The following is a 26,468-nucleotide window of genomic DNA, read 5'->3' as shown; positions in this document are numbered from 1 at the left end:
AATTGATGACTTGGACCAAATAATTAAGAAAAGCAGCCAATAAGTGCCCAACATAGATGGGAACTCCTTCAATACTGTTTAAAAAGCATCCCAGGGTGATACCTCAAGAAGTTGGTTGAGAAAATGTCAAGAGTACATGTCTGCAAATTCTAGGCAAAGGGAGACTACTTTGAAGATGCTAAAATATAACACAGTTTTGATTTATTTTGGATTTTGTTTAGTGTCAAGAGTACATGTCTGCAAATTCTAGGCAAAGGGAGACTACTTTGAAGATGCTAAAATATAACACAGTTTTGATTTATTTTGGATTTTGTTTAGTCACAACATAATTCCCATAGTTCCATTTATGTTATTCCATAGTTTTGATGACTTTACTATTATTCTAAAATGTGAAGAAAAAAAAAAATTATAATAAAGAATGAGTAAGCGTTTCAAAACTTTTGACCGGTAGTGTGTGTGTGTGTGTGTGTGTGTGTGTGTGTGTGTGTGTGTATGTATGTATGTATGTATGTATGTATATATATATATATATATTTATATATAATATAATGTATATGTGTGTATATGTATATATATATATATGTGTGTGTGTGTGTGTGTGTGTGTGTGTATGTATACAGATGTGCTCAAAAGTTTGCATACCCTGGCTGAAATTGTGAAATTTTGGCATTGATTTTGAATATATGACTGATCATGCAAAAAACTGTCTTTTATTTAAGATTAGTGATCATATGAAGCCATTTATTATCACATAGTTGTTTGGCTCTGGGGAATCTTGTGAAAATTGATGGCAAGATGAATGCAGCATGTTATCAGAAAATACTGGCAGTCAATTTGCATTCTTCTGCACGAAAGCTGCGCATGGGACGCTCTTGGACTTTCCAGCATGACAATGACCCTAAGCACAAGGCCAAGTTGACCCTCCAATGGTTACCGCAGAAAAGGTGAAGGTTCTGGAGTGGCCATCACAGTCTCCTGACCTTAATACCATCGAGCCACTCAGGGGAGATCTCAAATATGCGGTTCATGCAAGACGACCAAAGACTTTGCATGACCTGGAGGCATTTTGCCAAGACGAATGGGCAGCTATACCACCTGCAAGAATTTGGGGCCTCATAGACAACTATTGCAAAAGACTGCACGCTGTCATTGATGCTAAAGGGGGCAATACACAGTATTAAGAACTAAGGGTATGCAGACTTTTGAACAGGGGTCATTTCATTTTTTTCTTTGTTGCCATGTTTTGTTTTATGATTGTGCCATTCTGTTATAACCTACAGTTGAATATGAATCTCATAAGAAATAAAAGAAATGTGTTTTGCCTGCTCACTCGTGTTTTCTTTAAAAATGGTACATATATTACCAATTCTCCAAGGGTAAGCAAACTTTTGAGCACAACTGTATATATACAGTACTGTGCAAAAGTTTTAGGCCCTTAAGATGTTTCACAAAAACATTTGTCTTAAGATAGTTATTTATATCTTCAGCTTTAGAGTGTCAATAAGAAAAATACATTTTAGACTCCCAAACATTACTTTTGCAAATAGAAAAGATTAGAATAGAAGAACAGGGCACTCTGCAGGAGATGGCATTGCTCCCACAGAGCCCCCCACTGAACATCGAGTCAGTCTGGGATTACATGAAGAGACAGAAGCAGTTGAGACAGCCTAAATAGTTAAAAGAACTGTGGCAAATTCTCCAAGAAGCTTGGTACATCCTATCTGCCAACAACCAAGAAAAACTGTGTCCAGGTGTACCTAGGAGAATTGGGACTGTTTTAAAGGCTGTTTTAAAGGCAAAGGTGGCCACACCAAATATTGATTTAGCTTTTTTATGTTTACTGGACTTTGTATGATGTTGATTGATAAATGAAAACTATTTACGGTATTATATTTGAAGACATCCTCACTATGCACCATTTTTCTCAAGTCCCTAAAACTTTTGCACAGTACTGTATGTATATATATATATATATATATATATATATATATATATATATATAGGAATGTATTGTTTGTTCTAAACCCCCAACTCTAAGTATTAAAGTTTGGAAGGAAACTCGTCCCATATGGTTTGTTCTACAGACATGAATAACACCTCAAATCATGCTGCTTGTTAAGGAGAAGTGTGCTATTACTTAATAGTGCTATTAAGTGATCAGATGTATCATTTTTGCCTGGCAGATGATAAAACAGGTGACAAAATCACAAAGACATACACTGAAAGAGGGACCCGAGCCATTTCTAGAAACCAGAATATCATAGACACTTAATAGCAGGCTCATTTTACTCAGTAAACACCAAACAACATTTAGCAACACTCAAAAACAAAATCACACTCAAAACATCTAAGCAACCACATAGCAACACCCTGGCAACCACCAACAGCACCATAACGTGGTAACAGGCAAGCGACACTCAGAGTTTCATTATAAAATATCAAAATATAACTACATGAAAGTATGTATAATAAAGTTTTGCATGCTAAAGTAAAAGTGTCTCTTTGCTTCTTGCATTGCTTAAACCAGCATTGCATGCATGGCTGGATCCATTTGGGGATTCTCTGTTTTCTTCCTCAGTAAAAAACCACACCACAAATTCTCACATCCTAATCACACCTCTATAGGGACACATCGTAAGAGCTGACATTTAAAAACCTGTGGCCAAAGAAAAGAAAAAGCTGAAATTTCCTTTAAGTTACACATCAGCCCAGTTAAAAAGTTCTTGCTAAATGCTAGTGGATTTTCCTTCCTCAGAGGAGCTTTAAAACTGCCTCATCCCTTACAGCCACACTTGCATACACATACAGAAATGTGCTCCACTATGCACAGAGGGGTATTGTTATTGATTAGCCAAAAGCCATTAGCCAAATCATCATAACTCACAGAAAGAATATGGAGGAGAATGTAGCTGGTTCTGTGTAATAAACACTGGAAACATATTGTGTTTCATGGTAAACGTTGTCAAACTGACTGCTGTTGTGAAATAGAGGGACAAATCTGCAAACCTGGATTGGAGCTACTGAGCCGTTAAAGTGGCAAACCGCGAAAGGCTCATATGACAACAGCAGCAGTGCCGTGCTGACACAGCAGGTTTGCGCTTGGTCACTGGGGAGTGTGTTTTTGTGGAGAGTAAACTGCTGCCTGGGGCTTCCATATGATTACAGTAGCCCTTTGAAAGTTTTTCTCAAAGCAGAGCAAAATTATTATAGAGAAAAGGAGCATGTTTAGATTAAGTTGTTTTCTAGTAGAATAGCATCTTTATCAGCACACAACCAGGGCTACTACAGTGCAGTATAGTATAGTATGTTTATTATACTATTAGGCTAGAATATAAACTCAGCAAAAAAAAGAAATGTCCTCTCACTTTCAACTGCTTTTATTTTCAGCAAACTTAACATGTGTAAATATTTGTATGAACATAAAAAGATTCAAGAACTAAGACATAAAGTGAACAAGTTTCACAGACATGTGACTAACAGAAATGGAATAATGTGTCCCTGAACAAAGGGGGGGGGGGGGGATGACTGTGACAAAAGTAACAGTCAGTATCTGGTGTGGCCACCAGCTGCATTAAGTACTGCAGTGCATCTCCTCCTCATGGACTTCACCGGATTTGCCAGTTCTTGCTGTGAGATGTTACCCCACTCTTCCACCAAGTCACTTGCAAGTTCCCGGATGTTTCTGGGAGGAATGGCCCTAGCCCTCACCATCCGATCCAACAGGTCCCAGACGTGCCCAATGGCATTGAGATCCGGGCTCTTCGCTGGCCATGGCAGAACACTGACATTCCTGTCTTGCAGGAAATCACGCACAGAATGAGCAGTATGGCTGGTGGCATTTTCATGCTGGAGGGTCATGTCATGATGAGCCTGAAGGAAGGGTACCACATGAAGGAGGAGGATGTCTTCCCTGTAATGCACAGCGTTGATACTGCCTGCAATGACAACAAGCTCAGTTCGATGATGCCGTGAAACACTGCCCCAGACCATGATGGACCCTCCACCTCCAAATCGATCCCGCTCTAGAGTACAGGCCTCGGTGTAACGCTCATTCCTTCAACGATAAACACGAGTCCGACCATCACCCCTGGTAAGACAAAACCGCGACTCGTCAGTGAAGAGCACTTTTTGCCAGTCCTGTCTGGTCCAGTGAAGGTGGGTTCGTGCCCATAGGTGAAGATGTTGCCGGTGATGTCTGGTAAGGACCTGCCTTACAACAGGCCTACAAGCCCTCAGTCCAGCCTCTCTCAGACTATTGCGGACAGTCTGAGCACTGATGGAGGGATTGTGCATTCCTGGTATAACTCGTGTTACACGTGGTCTGCCACTGCGAGGACGATCAGCTGTCCTTCCTGTCTCCCTGTAGCGCTGTCTTAGGCGTCTCACAGTACGGACATTGCGGTTTATTGCCCTGGCCACATCTGCGGTCCTCATGCCTCCATGCAGCATGCCTAAGGCATGTTCATGCAGATGAGCAGGGACCCTGGGCATCTTAATTTTGGTGTTTTTTCAGAGTCGGTAGAAAGGTCTCTTTAGTTTCATAAGTTTTTATAACTGTGACCTTAATTGCCTACCTTCTGTAAGCTGTTAGTGTCTTAACGACCGTTCCACAGGTGCATGTTCATTAATTGTTTATGGTTCATTAAACAAGCATGGAAAACATTGTTTAAACCCTTTACAATAAAAATCTGTAAAGTTATTCGGATTTGTACAAAATTATCTTTAAAATACTGTGTCCTGAAAAAGGGACGTTTCTTTTTTTGCTGAGTTTATATCACAGCACAACCAGGGCTGGTATAGTAGAGTATAGTATAGTATAGTACAGTGCAGCGTTGTATAGTATCTAGTATGTACAATATTAGGCTAGAATCTTTATCACTACACAACCATGGCTAGCATAGTTAAGTATAGTTTAGTGTCATATATATCATGTATTTGTATATACAATTAGGCTAGAATATATATCACAACACAACCAGAGCTAGTGTACTGAAGTATAGTATAGTATATGTATTTGTATATACCATTAAGCAAGAATGTGCATCACCACTCAACCAGGGCTAGTATAACATAGTAAAGTATAGTATGGTACAGTGCAGCATAGTATAGTATATAGTATGTATTTGTATAATATATACTACTGGAATCTTTATCACCACACAACCAGGGATTGTATAGTATATAAATTAAATTATAGCATAGTATAATACAGCGCAATATAGAATATATATTTGTATATACTAATAGGCTAGAATCTTTATTCCCACACAACCAGGGCTAGTATAGTATAGTACAGAGCAGTATGTATAGAAATGTGCAGTATAGTACAGTGCAGTATAGTGCATACAGTAGTTTGTATTTGTATAACATACTATTAGGCTAGAATCTTTATCGCCACACAACCAGTGCTAGTATCGTGTAGTATAGTATAGTACAGTGCAATATGTATAGAATATTGCAGTATAGTATAGTATAGTTTAGTACAGTGCAGTGTAGTATAGTATAGTACAGTGCAGTATAGTATTTTATAGTAAACAGCAGTATAGTATGGTATAGCGCAGTGCCATATAGTGGGTTAAGCAATGCTGAATTGCAATGATAACCCTGAATTGCAGTGGCAAAGGTTAGGGTTAGGTTAGGTTAAAAACCCTGGGTTAACAATTTCAAGTATGAAAAACCAATACACAATGTATTAGTATGGACCTTTTTTACAGTAGTTCCATTTTTTCTTTTTGACAGGAATGACAACAATGCTGTGAGAGATAGACTTACAGTCTCTTCACTGGGTTGTACTGTTGTTTAAAGTGTTTTGGATCGTTCCGCTGACCTGTTTAGTAACCATGGTAATTTCAGTAAGGATCTAATTTAAAACTTTTAACTTGTCTAATCTTAATTTATGACTTCAATGTAATGTAATATGCCCCTTGGTCCCTAAATATGGCTTAAGCCTCCCCTTCAATATAAATGTTGGATTTTTTCACCTGTTTTATTGCCTGCCCGGTGAAAATGGTCTGATCACAGTCTGATAGCTTAGAAGTAATAACAGTAATAGCACACCTCTCCACAACAAGCTGCATTATTTAAGGTATGATTTATGTCCATAGCACAAAGTTTAATGCTTAGAATCGGTGGTTTGTTCAAATCCCTAACCCAAAGTATGAACAATAGAAATAGCATTGCTTGCCTTAACAAACACTACTAATTAAACATGGAAATAATGAAATTGAAATTGTCTGTGATTCTTAATGGTGTACATTTGTGTGTATAGGTTTATAAACCATTGCACCTGTGACACAGCATTTGTCCTCTGTGATCTGGTCAAGACGCCCCAGCAGTGCATCAATGTTGGACTTGATCTGAGTCAGCTCTGATTTGATAGCTTGCAGCTCTGTTGATTTCACTGCTCACACATATGCACAAGGTCAACAGAATAAATCACTGGCCTTTATTAGCCATAAAACTAAGAACAGAAATGAAAGCAATGCACTGGTATTTGGTAATGGAGCACTGCCTAAAACAAAAGGTTTCTCTGCTGCTATGACATGGACATTCTAAATTTTAAACCTGGCATGTTCATCAGTAAAATGGACCAAACTGCAGTTCAAGAGTTCAAACAGTCGATAAGTCATCTCAGTTCACTGGCTCTATGCAGAAAAGCCTTTTGCATTTCACGCAATAATATCATTCTGAATTTCTGCATTCTGATCAAAAGAACACACCAAAATCTTAAATGTCTTAAAGAAATAATACTGAATAAATCATCATTTTTATGGTTATTTTAAGGTTTTAGGGTTTGCTGACATTACATCGCCATGGTAACGAGATTGTAAAATTGTATATAACTTTACACAGAAAAGGTTAGTAAGTGATTTTATCACATTAAAATCATGTTAACACACATATTGTTGTCTTGTGGCTATACTTTTGAAACAATTAGAATTTTAATGTTTACTAATTGGCCCCATTCACTTCCATTGTAAATGCCTTACTGGAACCAAGATTTCTGCTTTTTTTTTTTTTTTTTTAAGAAAAGCAGGGACAAGTCCAAATGAATTTTTGTGGAAATCAATATTATGCCACAAATGCTGTCGATTGATCTTAACTTGTATTGAACCCGGAATTTTCCTTTAAACATTTTAAAATTGTTTGATGTTTCAGGTAACATCAAGATATCAAAATAATGAAAGTTGAACTTACTCTTGTTTTTGACAGAGCTGATTGGTAGGATAGCAGATCTGGTCAGAAGTTTGACAGGTAATGACTTCACCCTGTGTACAACTGGCACCGCCACACGGGGGCGCTTCACTGGAACTGCTCTTGGCACTGGTGATACTCTTCCTCTGTATTCAAACAGTCTGGAGATAGAGAGTTATGTAGAAAATAACAGTGTTGACTGCCATATGCAGTAACATATCACATAACAAATCCATAAACATATGGGTTGTTCTCAGGAAACGGTGCCATTTGTGTCTAAAAAATTCTGGAAAAGTTTTCAATAATCAGATTAGTGGTAGAAAAATATGGGATTTTTCAATGGCTATTTTTCTGATTTTTAAACTGTTATTTCCAAACCTTAATATGTTGCTACAGTCTTTCAAATTACCAACATTATTTATAGTTACTAACACTAAAGGACATTATTTCAGCATTATTTCAACCCTGGTTATTTCACCATTATTTCAACAGCTTGCAATTAATATATTTGGAATAGATAACCATGTACATTTTGGTAGTACCACTCAGTTTTGATATGTCTCTTAATAAATTATGACAAGTTTTGACATTAAACATTATAGTGTTGAAGGTCAGCGCAAAAATTGCCAATTTGATTGTTGATGAGAGAGGTCAACAGAGAATGGCCAGACTGTTTCGTACTGACAAAGTCTGCGGTAACTCAGATAACCGCTCTGTACAATTGTGGTGAGAAGAATATCATCTCAGAATGCTGTTCTGAGATGAGGGTTGGTGCTGTTTTGGCGGCACGAGGGGGACCTACACAATATTAGGCAGGTGGTTTTAATGCTGTGGTTGATCGGTGTACATATAACATACAGTAGACAATGACATATCGTAACTTACAGCAGACTTTCCTAATTCAAACGAGCCCAAACACAACATAATATGATAAGTAGATCTTGAAATATTCCTCAAAGAGAGTACATGGAAAGATGATTCACAAAAGGGCGCTCAACACTCGTTGTGTGTATGTGTGTGTGTGTGTGTGTGTGTGCGACATGTCCAAGGACTTTGTGTGTGCAAACACATCAACGCATGTGCTCATCTAAAGGATTGGGATGCTCCTGAACACTTAATATTTCTGTATTTTGTAGTCTAATCCATTTATTTCCAATGGCCAATCACTTTTGACTGGAAACACCACAGGTGTAACAAAGTGAAATAAAACCAATACATTTTTTTGAAAATGATCTAAAAACATTTTGTATGTTCAGATGCCCTGTGTGAACAATGTCCCGGAATTTTATTCCAACTGGATGAAATAAACTACAGTTTTCAGAAAAAGAAAAAAGAAAAAATTTAATCTGTCAGATTTGACCGGAACTCAAAATAAAGGTTAAAGGATTGAAAAGTTACAGCATAATGAAAATGAACATTTAAAATCTTATTATGATGAATAGGGAACATGCAAATTGGCTGATATTCCAACAAAAAAATATGACTAAGTTAAAGTCAAATATATATAAAATAATGTGACTAAGTTGAATATCTTGTGAATTATATCTGTAGTAAGTCAAGAAGACACAAATGGCACCGTTTTCACTGTACCATGCTTACTTTTCATCTAATTAACACAATAGTCAAGTGTGATCATGGTGTACCTGCTTTACATACAACAAACGTCAACCAATTCCTAATAGACATAGAGTAAGATGTTGACTCTCGAATGACATATTCGAAAAAAAAACAAAACAAAAAAACGTACAGCTAATTAAGAGACCCGTCAAAATGATGCCAAAAAAAATAGTTTGGACTATAGTTAAATCCGAAGCAGTATGAGTTGCAAGACATGGAGGGACAAAGAGGGTGATGTGCCATGAATGAACTGTGAGAAAAAGATACTTTCGTCTTCAAAGCGAGTATGTCTGCTGCCCAGAAAGGAACTTGGAAGCAGGTTTTGCAAAAAATTATTGGATATATTAGCCGTAAAATTTCTAACGGAGTCAGCGTCGTCCTAAGATGGCTGTAAGTCAAGCAGCGAAGATCACAGGAGAGACATCAATAAACATGTCAACTCATCATATGGATGCAATATTCCTTACATCTGTGAACAAGTACATCCAGCTGAGTCTCACAGTAAGGTTTCCATAGCCACCGAAAAGGGACGGTGGCCAACCGCATGCTCGCCGTGCCAAAGTTTGCTTAACAGATATATTTGTTCTCCCTAATTTTTTTCCTTCTGCAGCTTACAGCTGTGTGTGAGTGTTTTACGAAAGATCCTTTAAATTCTGCCAAATTGTGAGAAAATGGATTATGACAGGAAGAGCTGTGCTGGGGAGAGAAGACAGAGACTGTGGCTCACTTCATTATTAGTCACTGCTGGCTGGGTTACTTTACAATATAAACCCTGACTGTTGAATTATAATTTTTGGTGAGTATATTGCATACTGTTTCACCTGACTTGGGGTTTAGATTTGCACGACTGGTTGCAGTTGTTGGAGGTAACTTACATTTCATGAGCAACACTGTAGGAGGAATCGTATTTGAAGTTGTGCAAAAGCATGGACTCACCTGTCATAGAAGTCATCTCTGTAGTAATCATAGTCAAATTCATAACCGCTGCAGGGAATAAAGACAACATTTTTTTGAAATAATTCCAAACATACACAAGGATAAACAGGACTTGAAAAAGTGAAAACTACATATACTTGGGCAAGTTGTCACACTTTAAACTCAACTGGATGTTTCTCAGGGTACACTGTAAACCCTAAAGTTGTCATTGCTGGAAATATCAAGTTGTCGTAATTAAGTATTACTTGAAATGTCAGGTTTTGGGCTTATAACTCAAATATTTAAGTTCATTGAACTTATTTCTCTTAAAAATCCATAGACTTAAGATTTTTAGTGTAAACAACTCAAACTTTTGAGAACAAAAAGGCTATGGGGAACACACATAATGCTTTGCACTTGCATTATTATTATTATTATTTATTTTTTTCCCCTAATTTGGAATGCCCAATTCCCAATGTGCTTTTAAGTCCTTGTGGTCATGTAGTGATTTGCCTCAATCCGGGTGGTGGAGGACAAATCCCAGCTGCCTCCGTGTCTGAGCCTGTCAACCTGCACATCTTATCACGTGGCTTGTTGAGTGCATTGCCACAGAGACATAGCGCGTGTGGAGGCATCCAAGAACGAACCACATTATGGCGACCACGAGGAGGTTACCCCATGTGACTCTACCCCCCCTAGCAACTGGGCCAATTTGGTTGCTTAGGAGACCTGGCTGGAGTCACTCAGCACGCCCTGGGATTTGAACTAGCGAACTCCAGGGGTGGTAGCCAGCATCTTTACCACTGAGCTACCCAGGCCCCCTGCACTTGCATTATTTAATTATGTTTCCTTGGTCAAAACGAGGTTATGGGAGCATTTAAATAATTACGAATATATAGAGGATTCAGCTCTTTCGTTGTATTATTTATGTTGTTTTGTTGCAAATAGTTGTTTTGTGTGATGTCACCATTAGGGTGATCAGTGTCCCATTTGGTCAAGTTGGACCTTGTTGACTATCTCTTTGTGTAATTGTAGTTAAATTGCATTTATTTAGAGAATTACATTTATTTAATGACTGACCTAGAATCAGTTATATTCTTTATTTGAGCTGTGCTATCGTTTGATCTAAAATGAAATCAATTCAATTAAAATGATTAACAATAGTAGCAACAAAAATATTTAAATAGCAAATCTGAGTTAAGTCTACTTGCATCTAGTGAACTTAACCTAAATAATAAAGTTCATTCTATATATACCAAGTAAATTGAACTTAATTACATAAGTTTTGGAGATGCCATTACTCAGTTCAGTTGAGGGAATGAGTTTACTCAATCAAATGAGTAGAGTCAACTTATTAGTGTTTTCAGTGTAGGTTTATATTCTGAAAGTCTATTTCTGTTTAGACACATACCTTAAAGTATAGATTGCAAAAATGTATTGAACCTTACCACTTTTAAATCCCGGGGGAAAAAAAGATACAATTAATTTAAAAATCAATATAGTGGGGCATGTTGTCACAATACATGGGGCAAGTTGTCATTTATTGGAAGCTGTTGTTTATTGGTACAGATTTGAGAAGAATACTTATGTCAGAAATATGAAATACTGTATAGGGTAAAAAGCCATCTTCCACAGTATATCTGTGCTTAAAAATGTATTAGACTATTTAATGGCTAGACAGCAAAATTGAAACAGCAAAACAATAAATTGAAACACAAAACAATTCATGAAACTGCAAAAATTGACATGTCAACATACAAAAAAATTTTGATCAAAAGAAATTGTAATGAATGAATTTTACAAAAATTACAACATATAAAACACATATCCGGTATCCCCACGACAACTTATCCCAACCTAACATTAAGGAAATGTCCTAAGAACAAAGGTCCTAAGAACAAAGTTCAAGCTTTCAGTAAAAATCTACCTTCATCATATAATTGACCTTATTGTATCCCAGCAACAAATATGATGATATTGGAATTCAAAACAATTTTGAATGAGGTGTGTGCACTTTAGTGTAACAGAGAGAGAGAGCCCTTGTCTTAACTTCCCCATGTGACAAATAGCCCCAATTTCCCCTATAGTATCTAAATGTGTGATTTCATCTAGGTCTAGATAACTAGATGTTAAAAGTACAGTCTATAATGAAGGCTTCCTCTGCAATCACCTGTATAATGCTGCTGCGGTTCTCTTTAGTCCTTTAGGCCTGTTGGGTTTGGGTTCACCTGCCATGTTAATATCTGTGAATATGAGCATAAAACATACATTCAGGCTCAAACTTCATTTTAACTAATAATCATTTTACAAAATGTGGATTATGAAAGTGCACAAATTAGTAATTACATTGTATGAGCATACATACCAATTAAACAATGACAGATGGCAATAGCTTTTCACAATGACATTTGCAGCCATTCAACAATTGTAAGTTATTGGGGCACTTGGGTCTGTTTTGTAATAACTCTGTAATTATCATATTGCACAGACATTGAGGACACACATAACGACATAATCATTAGTACGTCCACCAGATGGCACTCAACACCCACTCAACTACAGTACAGTTTCCTTCCCTGAATAATACTACAGATTAGCCAATAAATATTTATTAGCTGCAATTTAACCCTTTAATACACAACTTGGGTCTATAGGGACCTGGGAGCTTATTCCACCCCCTGTACATCATACATTTTTTAGAGTTATGCCCACACCTCTTAAGTATTTCTCAACCTTTCTCTCCTCAATAGTATAAAAAAAAAAAAAAAAAAAAAAGGAGGCAAAATTCAAGGTCTGAAAACACTGTATCGTTTTTGTTATTTTGACCAGTTGTCTTTTTCTGCAAATAAATGCTCTAAATGACAATATTTTTATTGGCATTTGTGAGAAATGTTGTCAATACTTTATAGAATAAAACAAAAATGTTCATTTTAATCAAATACATACCAATAGTAAATCCAGAGAAACTGATCATTTTGCAGTGGTCTCTTAATTTTTTCCAGGGCTGTACAGTTGCAATCGATATTATTCAACCCCCCCAAGACAGTAAGGATTTACAAAGGTAAGCTTTTCTGATGACCCAGAATTTTTAAACTTTACATCTATACCAGTTGAGTGACACATTCAGAGTCATAGTGTGAATATATAACCTAATATTTCTAAATAGCAGGATCTTTTAATGTCATAATTATTCAACCCCTATTGCATGTAGCTCTTCCTTAAATATGTAAGGCTACACAAGTAATCGTTTTAAAACAAAATTAAGTCATCAATCTGCAATGACACTTATTTAAGTTTTAAAATGTAAGTTTAGCGTTGTAAGCAAAAATGTATTTCTATGCAAAAAATGCAATTAAATATAAGCTGTCTCAAAAGCTAATAGAGGAGATTATTTCATTACACAAGAAAGGTCATGGCTAAAAGTACATATCCAAGGCACTTCAATTTCCAATAGACAAAGTTGGCAGCACCATTCATACATTTTTTAAATATGGTACAACAGCAACCTTCCTGGGGTGTGGAAGAAAGCAAAACTTCACCAAGGGAAATGTTGACTTGAATATTCAAGAGGTAATTAGGAAAGACCTGTGGAGTCCTGGAAGAAGGTCTTATAGACGTATGACACTAAACTGAAAATGAGTTTTAGACCCATGGGTCAGCAGTACGTCTGGAGTAAGGTGACAAGGTGATGACAAGAACGACACCATCCCCACAGTCAAGCATGGAGGTGGGTCAGTCCTGTTATGGGGGTGTTTTGCGGCTGCAGGAAACGGCTATCCCGACTATGTGACTGACACCATGGATTCTTTCAGGTATCAGGCCATTTTGGCATGAAAAATGTGATGCCTTCAGTGTGTAAATTGAAGCTCGGTGATCACTGGATTTCCAGCAAGACAATAACACCAAGGATACCTCCAAGTTGTCCAAAATATGGTTCAGGGATAGGTCGTGGAATGTCCTTAAATGGCCCTTTCAGTCCATCATTAAAATCCCATTGCAAACCTTTGTAAGGATTTCAAGGAAGCAGTGGCAGCACAGAAACCAAAGAATGTCAGTGAGCTGGAAGCTTTTGCTCATGAGAAATGTGTAAAAATTCTAATAGAGAGGTGTCCGAAGCCTGAGAACACTTACCTGAAACATTTATTTACTGTTATTAAGGATAAAGGATGCTCTACAAATTATTGACTTTGGGAGTTGAATATTTTTAACATGACTTTTGTGGAGAGAATTAGTTATTTTTTATTTTAAAATTTGGGTAAACTGAACTCTTTGTTCTCAAAATCACTCAAATGTGTATTAAAAATTGACTTTGAATGTTTACTGAGGTTTTAGTTGATGTGTTCTAATTCACATCACCAGAATGTACTGCTGGTCAGGGGGGTTGAATAATTTTGATTGCAAATGTATATACTGTAATATATATATATATATATATATATATATATATATATATATATATATATATATATATATTAACTGCTTAATTTCCATCAGTGTATATGGTCATTAGAGAGCCTAGATATGAAATAGTGCCAGTTTTTTTTCCGTCTTCCATAAATAGCATTTGAATGATTATTTAATATCCCTATAAGTTTCATATAACAGGATATCTATTTCTTTGTTTATTACAAGAGAAATGAGTACTATATTCATACAAATAAATACTATATCACATTAATTTTACAATGATGAATGAGCAGTATTCCATATGCGTGTACACATACAGTACATATTATAAATGTTATTTCTTACTCAAGGTGGTGCTGATGTGTCAGTGATTGACTTGATTTACATTTGACATTGCTATTTGATGAAGAAACAACGTGGAAGTAAACTATAGCAAGTACAACACATGAGCAGTTTGATGTGACTATTGTCATTGGGTGTACTACTGAAATTATGTAAATTGTGCATCTATTTAGACTCAAAAAGTGCTAGGTTAAATGTACACTGCCTGGCCAAAAAAAAAGTTGTCATTTGGATTTAAATAAGCAGATACCTAAGAGCTTATGAAAAGATGTTACTTTGTTTCAGAAGGGGCAAATTATTGGCCTGCATCAAGCAAAGAAAACAACTAAGGAGATTATTTAAACCTGGAAGGATAGTGGTGAACCGACAGCTTCGCGGAAGAAATGTGGTCAGAAAAAAATCTTGAACGATCGTGATCGGAGATCACTAAAACGCTTGAAGTCACATCGTAAAAAATCGACAGTAGAACTCACGGCTATGTTTAATAGTGAAAGTAAGAGCATTTCCACAAGCACAATGTGACAAAAACTTACAGGATTGGGACTAAACAGCTGTGTGGCCACAAGAAAGCCTCTTGTTAGTGAGGCTAATCGGAAAAAAACGACTTCAATTTGCTAGGAAGCATAAAGATTGGACTGTGGAGCAATGAAAAAGAAAATGTGGTCTGATGAGTCCAGATTTATCCTATTCCAAAGTGATGGGGGCATCAGGATAAGAAGGGAAGCGCATGAGGCAATGCACCCGTCATGCATAGTGCCCACTGTACAAACCTCTGGATGCAGTGTTATGATCTGGGGTTGCTTCAATTGGTCAGGTCTAGGCTCAGCAACATTATGTGGCAATAAAATGAAGTCAGCTGACTACCTGAATGTACTGAATGACCAGGTTATCCCATCAATGGATTTTTTCTTCCCTGATGGCACGTACATATTCCAGGATGACAATGCCAAGTTCATCGGGTTCAAAGTGTGAAAGAGTGCTTCAGGGAGCATGAGGAATCATTTTCACACATGAACTGGCCACCACAGAGTCATGACCTTAACCCCATTTAAAGTTTTTGGGATGTGCTGGAGAAGACTTTACGGAGTGGCTCGACTCTCATGTCATCAGTACAAGATCTCGGCCAAAAATTAATGCAACGTAAATAAATGTTGTGACGTTGCATAAGGTTGTTGTAACACAGCTCACAAACAGCAGGGATGGAGAACACAGGGAAGCAGGTTTTTCCAGGCTCAGGTAGGACTTTTAATTGGCCACTTCAATGTTTTACAACTTCATAAACTCATCAGCTTCACAGGCACATAGACTTAAACTCATTAGCTTCACAGGCACGTAGTAACTTAAACACATAGCTTCACAAACATAACAGATTAAACGTAGCAGCTTCAGGAGCAACGTGGCCTTCCTTGTACCAGACTCTCTCTCTCTCTCTGCTGGTGGCGTGGCTGCTTATCTGCCGCTCTCCCCATGCTCACTGGAATTAGAAACAGGTGTTAAACATAATCTAGCTCAGGTGCAAGCGCCCTTACCGCTTTCTCTCTCTCCGGACAGACGCTTGACCACGCCCCCGCTGTCACAATGCCACGACGAATGTGCATCGTAATCAAAGCTAAAGGTGGTCCAATGAAATATTAGAGTATGAGACATTTTTTTTGGCCAGGCAGTGTATTTTATAACATTTTGTAATATATATAGTTGGCTTAAGTCACGCAAGTGTTTTAAATCAAACCGTCTATGGAAGAAAACATCTCGTTTCACACTTCTTCTAACAAATTTTATCTAGACTAATATTTTTATCTACCAAAACAAATATATTAGAAATAAGATAATCACTTATAACAATGGGATTATTTCACTATTGTATGTGTGTAACAAACAGCATAGGACTGTACCTGTCCCAAAAATGTGAAGACACATCACGGTTTTATTCCTAATATATTAGTTTTGTGGATAAAAAACTAAACAATTAGTCTAGGTAAAATTTGTTAGAAGCGCGAGACGTGACAGATGTTTTCTTCCATAGACAATTTGATTTGAAACACTTGCGCAACTTATACGTGTTTATATTGTAGTGCATAATAAAGTAACTGACTCCTTACAAATAACAATTTTATTTATCTCCCAAAGCAAATTTCTAATAGCTTTTAGCTCTTGGTGGGTGTTAATTTTAGACCCTGATCCAGAATCTGTACTCTCCTCAACACCTCAGTCTCTTTTGCTTCAAGTTTATAACAGCAATGACAGAAGGAGAGTAATAGATAGCGGTGAAGCAATGGAAGACTTACCACTGTCACCAAATTTCATATTTCGACCGCTCAAGTGAGTACAGAGGTGGTGGCTCATGTTTGAGGCAGCGAGAGGTGCCAGGTTTTTTTGAGGGAGACCTGTCAGCTGCAATGATTTCCTTGAGCTATGAGGCTGATTGGCCAATAGGGGGTGAGACATTACAGTGTGATTGACAGGTCTCTGGGACTGTCATGTGGAAGCCGAAGGCTTCGTGGAGCGAGAAACAGCAGCTAATCTGACCACAGAAAAAAAGTATGTCGTCAAGCAGCTGGAGAGGGCTGGAGGGCAAAGGGAGAAGACGAGAGACAGAGAAAACAAAGGCTGAAACAGTAGACAGAGATCTAACTAGACTGAGGCAAAGACGGTTCAATTGTGAGATTGTAGATAGAGAGATAGACATGCTCTGCTACAAACCTAGCAAGCAGACTAAATAGACAGCATTTGAAGGCATCAAAGAGGCGCTTCCAAAGTGGAGTTTAGCATCTTAAATATGCTGTCTCTTTAGATACCTTGTTTTGACTAAGAATGACATTTAATTCTAAGGCAGCATCGCATGTATCCTTCATGGAAAAGGCAATCTAAAAAAAAAAAAAAAAAACATTGCAAAAACTCAGGCAAAAAAATGTATCCAAAATGGCGGATTAAGCGAGAGAAATGCAGATTATACAGTAAATCAACATATATCATTCAATACTGAATGGGGTTAGGAATAAAATATCTATAAATATTAAATATTTATAGATATAGATATAAATATAAAAAAAATATTTCGGGTTCAATACAAGTCAAGCTTTATCGACTACCACCCCCGGAGTCGCGAGTTCGAATCCAGGGCGTGCTGAGTGACTCCAGCCAGGTCTCCTAAGCGACCAAATCGGCCCGGTTGCTAGGGAGGGTAGAGTCACATGGGGTAACCTCCTCGTGGTCGTGATTCGTGGTTCGCGCACTCAATGGGGCGCGTGGTAAGTTGTGCGTGGATTGCGGAGAGTAGCATGAGCTTCCACATGCTGTGAGTCTCCGCGGTGTCATGCACAACGAGCCATGTGATAAGATGCATGGATTGACGGTCTCAGAAGTGGAGGCAACTGGGACTTATCCTCCGCCACCCGGATTGAGGTGAGTAACCGCGCCACCACGAGGACCTACTAAGTAGTGGGAATTGGGCATTTCAAATTGGGAGAAAATAATTGGGAAATAATATTGGGAAATAATAATAAAAAAAGCATAAATCTGGGTTACAGTGAGGTACTTGCAAAGGAGGTGAATGGGGCAAACTAAACGTTAAAATAGTCACTATTTCAAAAGTATAGACACAAAACGTAAACAATATGCATGTTAAGATGATTTTAGTGTGATACCTTTTATGTGTAAAGTTATACGCAATTTCACAACTTTGTTGCCATGACAATGTAATGTCAACAAACCCTAAAACCCTAAAATGGCTGCAAAAATGAAGATATAAACAACTTCACAACTTAACTAATGCATGAGTTTTAACAGAAGAATTAATGTGTGTTTTTTTTTTCACATTTCTGCCTTTAAGCCCTCAAAAAATGTACCCCATTCACTTCCATTGTAAGTGCCTCACTGTAACCTCGATTTTTGCTTTTATTTTTTTTAAAGAAAAGGAGGGATGACTCGAAATTATTTTTTGTGGTAATCAACATTCCACCACAGATACTGTCGATTGAGCTTAACCTATATTGAAGCTGGAATATTTCTTTAAGGAACAGGAAATTTTCAGTGAATCAGAATCGGAACCAGAATCATCAAATTTGTTGCGATTCCCATTCCTAATGCTGAAAAGTATAGATAAAAAATTGTTCAGTGCCATTAATTTTTTTATTTTTTATTATCCAATATTTGGGTTTGTTTGTATATTTTATGCTCATTGGAGTATTGCTTCATTAGCTCAGCAAAATGCTATCATCAAATTCTACTGAAATCAAGCAATATCTGTGCGGCGCATGGAATTGCTGCCTATGCAGAGCGTTTCAAATCATTCACTTGTGACCTCATAAATGAATGCATGCCGTAAAGGTGCGCTCACATTTACCTTCGCACGGCAAAATTCTGTAGGAGAAATACAGTCAATTCAATGGGAATCTGCACAATCATGTATTTTGCACAATGGCCTTCGGTGGCAAATAATTTTTTGATTCTAATTTTTCAAGCAGATTTTGCTTGGAGTTCAAGTTTGGTGAACTTTAAAGGGATAGTTTACCCAAAAATGAAACTTCTCTGATAATTTACTCACCCTGATGCAGTGTTTGGTGTAATGCGTTACTAAGTAATTAATTACTGTAATGAAATTACTTTTTCATTGAAAAAAGTAAAGTAAGGGATTACTCGTAATTACTTTCAGTAATTTAATTAGTTACTTCTTATGTAATTTTGTTAAATACTTTATAGACTATAGAACAATTCTATATAAAACAATAGTGAATTTAAAATCAAATTTAGTGTCTAATGTTAAAATGTATAATGTAAAATGTTTTCTAAGTTAATGCAGCCGGCCAGTTCATGAATCATTTATTTGATTTTATATGAATTATGTGAAAGCATTAAAAGAACAATTTCATGCGCATCCTTCTATTTTTCATCTGGTTGAGGTTGATAAGGGTTTTAGAAAGTAATTAGTTATAAGTAATGCAATTACTTTTCAGACAGAGTAATTAGTACAGTGATCTAATTACACTGTAGAAGATGTAATTAGTAGTTAGTAATTAATTACTTTTTAAGAGTAACTTACTCAACACTGCCCTCATGCCATCTGAGATGTGTGTGACTTTCTTTCTTCTGCAAAACACTTTTGAAGATTTGTAGAAAAAGATCCAGGCTCAGCAGATCCTTAGAATAGGAGAGGATGGTGATTAGAAATGTGTAGGTCCAAAAGCACAGATAGTAAGCATAAAAAGTATATCCAGCAGTTACATTAATGACTTCTAAAGCAAATCGATCACTTTGTGTGCAAAAAATAAGGATATTTAAGCACTTTTTAACTATAAAAGATCGCTTCCAGTCAGGCATTGACGAATGGCCAAATTTACCCGAGTGCTCCTGTGACGCAAGCACGTTGGCACGTTCCTTCGACTCATTGGTTGTGCGTCTGTCACGTGTCAGTTCATGAGCCATCGTGCTTACGTCCCGGGAGCACTCTGGTAAATTCGGCCATTCGTCAATGCCTGACTGTAAACGATCTCATATAGTTAAAAAGTGCTTAAATATTGTTCTTTTTCACACACAAAGTGATTGATTCGCTTTAGAAGGCATTCATATCACCGCTGGAGACAGAATGGATTACTTTTATGCTGACTATCTGTGCTTTTTAGACCTACAAATATCTAATCACCATCCTCTCCCATTCTAAGGAACTGCTGAGCTTGGATCTTTTTCTACAAACCTTCAAAAGTGTTTTGCAGAAGAAAGAATGTCATACACATCTCAGATGGCATGAGGGTGAGTAAATTATCTTTTTTTTGGGTGAGCTATCCCTTTAACAGGCAAATCCACCCCACTGACCAACAGGAAGTTGCTTGGTTTGACAGTATCTCTGTGTGGGTGGTGCTTCGCACATAGCGAATATTCACAATGGACAAGGATATAATTTTAGCGGCACATTTTTTTTTAACTTCGCTCTCTCAGAGTATAAAATGCAGCATTAAAAAGAGACTGCTTGGCTATTTGTTTTTTGCTGGTTTCACATGGGCTCAACAACCACCCTTGCCTTCTTCGTCAATGGAATTTCGTGGTGCCCGTATGTGATCGCGCCTTAAGGATGCTGCCTTAAAATTCCTGTGAAGTGCTTTGACGAGCTCAATTCGATTAGGTGTTCTGATGTATTTCCTAGTGAAACAGTATATATAAATAAACTCGAGCAAATTTCCTCACGTCCAGCTCCTGCACTGGTGCGTCCCATTCAGAAGTGATCATCCCTATGCCCTGTCTCCTTCGAAGACAATTAAATCAAATCAAAATCAAAATCAAATCACTTTTATTGTCACACAGCCATATACACAAGTGCAATGGTGTGTGAAATTCTTGGGTGCAGTTCCGATCAACATAGCAGTCGTAACAGTGATGAGACATATACAATTTACAATAAACATCAAATTTACACAACACAATTTAAAGTCTAATATACACATAATTACACACAACACAATATCCAAATAATAACATACACTGTACAGTATACAATACACACAATATAGATACATATTATTCAATAAAAAAAAGTATATATAGTATATATAGAATGTACAGTAGGTTGTATTGTACTGTATTGACATTCAGGCTGTCGGTTGATAGTAAGTTGTTAAGAGAGAATATAATATAATAATAATATAATTTATGACAGTCCGGTGTGAGATATAAGAGTAATAAAGTGCAGTGCTGATGTATTTGAATGTGGGAGATCAAGAGTTCAAAAGTCTGATTGCTTGGGGGAAGAAGCTATCATGGAGTCGGCTGGTGCGGGTCCTGATGCTGCGATACCACCTGCCTGATGGTAGCAGTGAGAACAGCCCATGGCTCGGATGGCTGGAGTCTCTGATGATCCTCCGAGCTTTTTTCACACACCGCCTGGTATATATTTCCTGGAGGGAGGGAAGCTCACCTCCGATGATGTGTCTGGCAGTTCGCACCACCCTCTGAAGTACTTTGCGGTTGTGGGCTGTGCTATTGCCATACCAGGCGGAGATGCAGCCAGTCAGGATGCTCTCTACAGTGCAGGTGTAGAACCGTGTGAGGATGTTGTGGTTCATTCCAAACTTCCTCAGCCATCTCAGGAAGAAGAGGCGCTGATGAGCCTTCTTCACAACGACTTCAGTGTGGATGGACCATGTGAGTTCCTCAGTGATGTGGACACCCAGGAACTTGAAGCTGCTGACTCTCTCCACTGGTGCTCCATTGATGGTAATGGGACTGTGTTCTCTGTCTTTTCTTCTGAAGTCCACCACAAGCTCGTTTGTCTTGCTGACGTTGAGGGAGAGGTTATGCTCCTGACACCAGTGTGTCAGAGTGTGCACCTCCTCTCTGTAGGCTGTTTCATCATTGTCAGTGATCAGACCTACCACCGTCGTGTCATCAGCAAACTTAATGATGGCATTGGAGCTATGTGTTGCTACACAGTCATGTGTGTACAAGGAATACAAGAGTGGGCTGAGAACACTGCCCTGTGGGGCTCCAGTGTTGAGGGTCATTGATGAGGAGATGTTGCTGCCAATTCTAACCACCTGGCGTCTGCTTGACAGGAAGTCCAGGATCCAGCTGCACAGTGAGCTGTTTAAGCCCAGAGCCCGGAGTTTCTCATCATTCAAGTTTCTCAACTTGGAGGGCACTAGGTGTTGAATGCTGAGCTGTAGTCTACAAACAACATTCTCACATAAGTGTTCTTTTTTCCAGGTGGGAGAGAGCAGTGTGTATTGTAGATGCAATGGCATCATCAGTGGAGCGGTTGTTGCGGTAAGCAAACTGCAATGGGTCAAGAGAGAGAGGCAGCACAGAGCAGATGTAATCTCTGATTAGTCTCTCAAAGCATTTGCTGATGATGGGGGTCAAAGCAACAGGACGGCAGTCATTTAAGCAAGTGATTTTTGATTGCTTTGGAACAGGCACAATGGTGGATGTTTTAAAGCATGTGGGGACTACAGACAAAGAGAGGGAATGGTTGAAAATGTCCGTAAAAACTATGCCCTATCCCCTTCGAAGACAATTACCCTCCACTGTGAGAGCTTCATTTGGCTGAAAGGGGATAACAGTCAGTCAAAACTCACATTTTAAGTGATTCTTATTGGAAAATCTGTTTGGAACAACCCTACAGCATGGATTGTGTTCCTTTCAAAGTGCCCTGCGAAGGCATGATCAGCAGAAATTAGAACACAGCCAAACACTCTGAACAGTTGTAGGGGGAGGATATGTTTTAGTTCTAGAAAACATTTGATTGGACAAGGTTTCTGAACCTCTGTGTGACGTAATGGGTGTTCTGGAGTCTTTTTAGCCGGGAGAGAGACTGCAGATTTTAAATGCTTATATCTTCTAAAAACTATTTTTTTTAAATGTTTTGAAGTACACTAGCATATAGATGACCTTAAAGCTAATAGATATGGACTAAAAGCAGTAAAACTTTAATTTTGATTTCACAAGGCCTTTAAGGCTTGGGTATACTTAATTTTTCCGGGTGCCATTCTGACTCATGCATGGTCGAGCACTCAACCTTTCAGAGTATACTTTTTGACCACAAACCCATTCGTACGAGTTCAATGCATGCACACTACAACTGCTTTGTGATACTCTGTTAGCATAGTCAATGTCAAGCGCATACACCAACGACAATGCAAAGCACTGTGTGCGAGATGTACCAGCACGCGGAAAACGGAATTATACTTTGGCCTTTAAAAGGTAGCTGACTATGTAGGCAGTAGGCAGCAAGGCAGCTTACTTGGCTTTGGAACAGAGCTATAGATGTGAAAAAGGAAATGAACAAATGAACAACTGTCTGATGTCCTCAGCAAGACACGAACACCTGCCACTGACACACCTGTCCTGTTCATCATTTATCTTAGAGGGGAGAGGGGCATAAGCAGTTGGTTGCCAGGATACCAGCACAGCTGAGAAACCAAGCAGTGTCTAGAGGTCACCTCGTAGAGGACGCACCATAACTAGCTGGTATGATGAGGCTTAAAACTACATAACGATAACACCATAAACTGAAATAGCACTGGAGGAGATAAGACCACACACTGTTTGTATATACAGTAACAATTCAATTGAAGGTCACCATTAAATGGCACATGTTAAAGACACACACATATAAATTGAATTACCAGAAATGTAATATGTAGCCTAGGGTAACCTATGGCATAAAATGAATTGTTTATTAGTTTGTAATGGGTTTCTCTGAACACAGGGACCACTCTAAAGAGCATACTACCATATCACTCTTACTATTTCTGTAGTATGCAGTATGAATATACAGCACAGTATGCACATTTTTTGTATGCAAGCAATACCTGGATGACTAAAATGTGCTGTATATAAAAGCGCACACTGTGGAGAGTACTAACCCTAACCCTAATCTCACAATGCAAAGCACTCTCACTGGTCATCTTACACTGTTGATCTGCCCGCACGCCACTATACTAACCTCCCTTTGAACTTCCACAGTGATGGCCATTGCAAACTGTCATCAGTAGATATTAATCTTAACTGCTTCATGTCATGGGGCTTGCCTTTGGCAGCAGTCATAGTGCATGTTTACCAAACGCTCTCCGGAGTGCCCTAAAAGTCAGTTTGCTCCTTGAGCAAGGTGTTGTTGTGTCCTTTTTTAATCTTACAGAGCTGTAATTGTGGGAAATAAAACAAAACAATAACAATCACAACTCTTAAAGGGATAGTTAATCAAAAAATGAAAATTCTGTCATTTGTTCACCATCATGTTGTTCCAAACCTGCATATCTTTCTTTCTTCAATTGAACCCTAAAGGAAATATTTGGAAGAATGTTATAGGGACTGACAGCCTCAGTCAGCATTCGCTTCCATTGCATTTTTTTGCCATACAATGAAAGTGAATGGTGACTTAGGTTAAAATTCTGCCTGACACGATATCTCCTTTTGTGGAAGAAAGTCATATGGTTTTGGAACAACACGAGAGTGAGAAAATTATGACAGAAAAATTCATTTTTGGGTGAACTATCCCTTTAATGCAAATGACTTATGTCTAGCTGGTTAATTTATTAACTCACCAAGTGTCTGTCCAGCTAGTACACGTCCATTTTCTCCAATGACAGCTCCACGGGCATGCCTCTCATTTGCGTACTGAACGAAGGCATAGCCTTTGTGAACCGAGCAGCCCAACACACGGCCATATTTGGAGAAGATAGTCTCGACGTCACTCTTTTTCACCACCGCTGTGTTCAGGTTACCGATAAACACGCGTGAGTTGATAGATTTGGGGTCGTTTTTGTTGGTTATGTTGCTCGTCTGGACTTTAAGAGACATTTTGGATCCAATGTGAACAGCAATCTGGGGAAGAAACATTGAAAATGCAAGTTTAAATAAACAGCTATAAGATCCCCAAAATCCAAAGAATAAGAAATGATATTTTGCTTAAAGAAAATTAACATATTTCAATGATTATTACGATTTTTCTTGCCTTAAAGGGATAGTTCACCCAACAATGAAAATTCTATTTACTCACCCTCGTGCCAAGACAGAAGTTTATGAAAAAGATTTTTAGAAGAATATTTCAGCACTGTAGGTCCTCACAATGCAAATTAATGGTGGCCAGAACTTTGAAGGTCCAAAAAGCACATAAAGGCAGTATAAAAGTAATCTATATGACTCTAGTGGGTAAATCTATGTCTTCAGAGGCGATATGATAGGTGTGGGTGAGAAACAGATCAATATTTAAATTTTTTTTTTTAAATCTCCACTTTCATTGTCACATTCTGAAAATTAAAGTGAAAGATTTCTGGAGATTTATAGTAAAAAAGGATCTCACCCAAAGTGATTGCATCGCTTCAGAAGACATATATTAAACATCTGAAATCATATGGATTACTTTTATGCCGCCTTTATGTGATTTTTGGAGCTTGAAAGGTCTAGTCATCATTCACTTGCATTGTATGGACCTACAGAGCCGAAATATTCTTCTAAAAATATTTGGTTGTGTTCAGCAGAAGAAAGAAAGTCATTCACATCTGGGATGGCATGAAAGTGAGTAAAGTATGAGAGAATGTTCATCTTTGGCTGAACCATGCTTTTAAGTAATTATTTTCATGAGAATTAAGCACAAATACTTATTTCCATAATGCAAATGGACATTGAGCTTTTTCTTAATTCCCATTATTCTCAATTGCGATTCTCATTACTGTAATATAGCACTTTTATTTTATTAATATAATATAATAATTATTTTATATAAATAACAACAACAAATGCTAAATTGATACAACCAGCAAGATGCAAAACATATACAATGCTGTTTTACAGGGTAATTATTATAATTTGACACTTATATTTTATATACTTTGGTTTTGTCAAAGCGATGTTTCTCAAAAGCCACATAAACATAATTTACATGTTCTTGTGATCAGGACTAATACTAGACTATGAAGCCTAAAGGTGCTGATTTTGCCCTGGAGCGAACATTAGCCTATGAAACTTCCTGATTATGGGAAAGCCCTGACCTGTTCATCTTTTGCGGCCGGCCCACCGGGAAAAGTCCCGGTTCTCCCTATGGCCAGTCCGCCCCTGCCTATATATATTGCCTAATTAATGAAAAAGTTATCAAAGCTCTACTGACAACAGCACAGCACTTCTGATGTAATCTTTTCTCATGGGTAGGATTCACTACAAAAACTCCATATGCAGTGAAATCAGACTTAGTTAGACATAATTAGCACACTTGATAAAAATGTTAATGATAGCCCAGTGGAAGAAAATATCACATATGAGATCTCTTTAATATATCAATTGTTTCTCTTAAACAGTAATGAACTCAAACAAAGTCCAAAGGGAGACTTTTGCTTCAGTCTCCTGATCTCCTGAATGAAAGCTCATTCTGATTCTGATTCAGATTTTTATTTTTAGGAATTTCAGAAGAAATAAGTTGATGCTTAAATGAAACACAAGTGAGAATTCCCTTATTCCCTTATTCTATATGAAATCAGAATTGACTGGATTTACTTTCTCAATACACAGTC

General features: G+C 37.8%; 1 protein-coding gene across 1 annotated transcript in view; it reads right to left on the bottom strand.

Moving 5' to 3' along the window:
• LOC127445963 (RNA-binding protein Raly-like) overlaps nt 1–26,468 on the bottom strand; it is a 171,491-nt gene that overhangs the window by 22,028 nt on the left and 122,995 nt on the right. The window contains exons 3-7 of the mRNA XM_051706505.1: nt 24,507–24,786; nt 11,897–11,969; nt 9,748–9,795; nt 7,198–7,355; nt 6,287–6,400 (exon numbers count right to left, since the gene is read on the bottom strand). Coding sequence (XP_051562465.1) covers nt 6,287–6,400; nt 7,198–7,355; nt 9,748–9,795; nt 11,897–11,969; nt 24,507–24,762 — 649 coding nt within the window. The 5' untranslated portion in view covers nt 24,763–24,786. The remainder of the gene's footprint in view (nt 1–6,286; nt 6,401–7,197; nt 7,356–9,747; nt 9,796–11,896; nt 11,970–24,506; nt 24,787–26,468) is intronic.

This window comes from Myxocyprinus asiaticus, chromosome 9 (assembly GCF_019703515.2).
Source record: "Myxocyprinus asiaticus isolate MX2 ecotype Aquarium Trade chromosome 9, UBuf_Myxa_2, whole genome shotgun sequence".
NCBI lineage: Eukaryota > Metazoa > Chordata > Actinopteri > Cypriniformes > Catostomidae > Myxocyprinus > Myxocyprinus asiaticus.
Note: the sequence above shows the minus strand (reverse complement) of the source record. Positions and strands in the feature narration are given on the sequence as shown.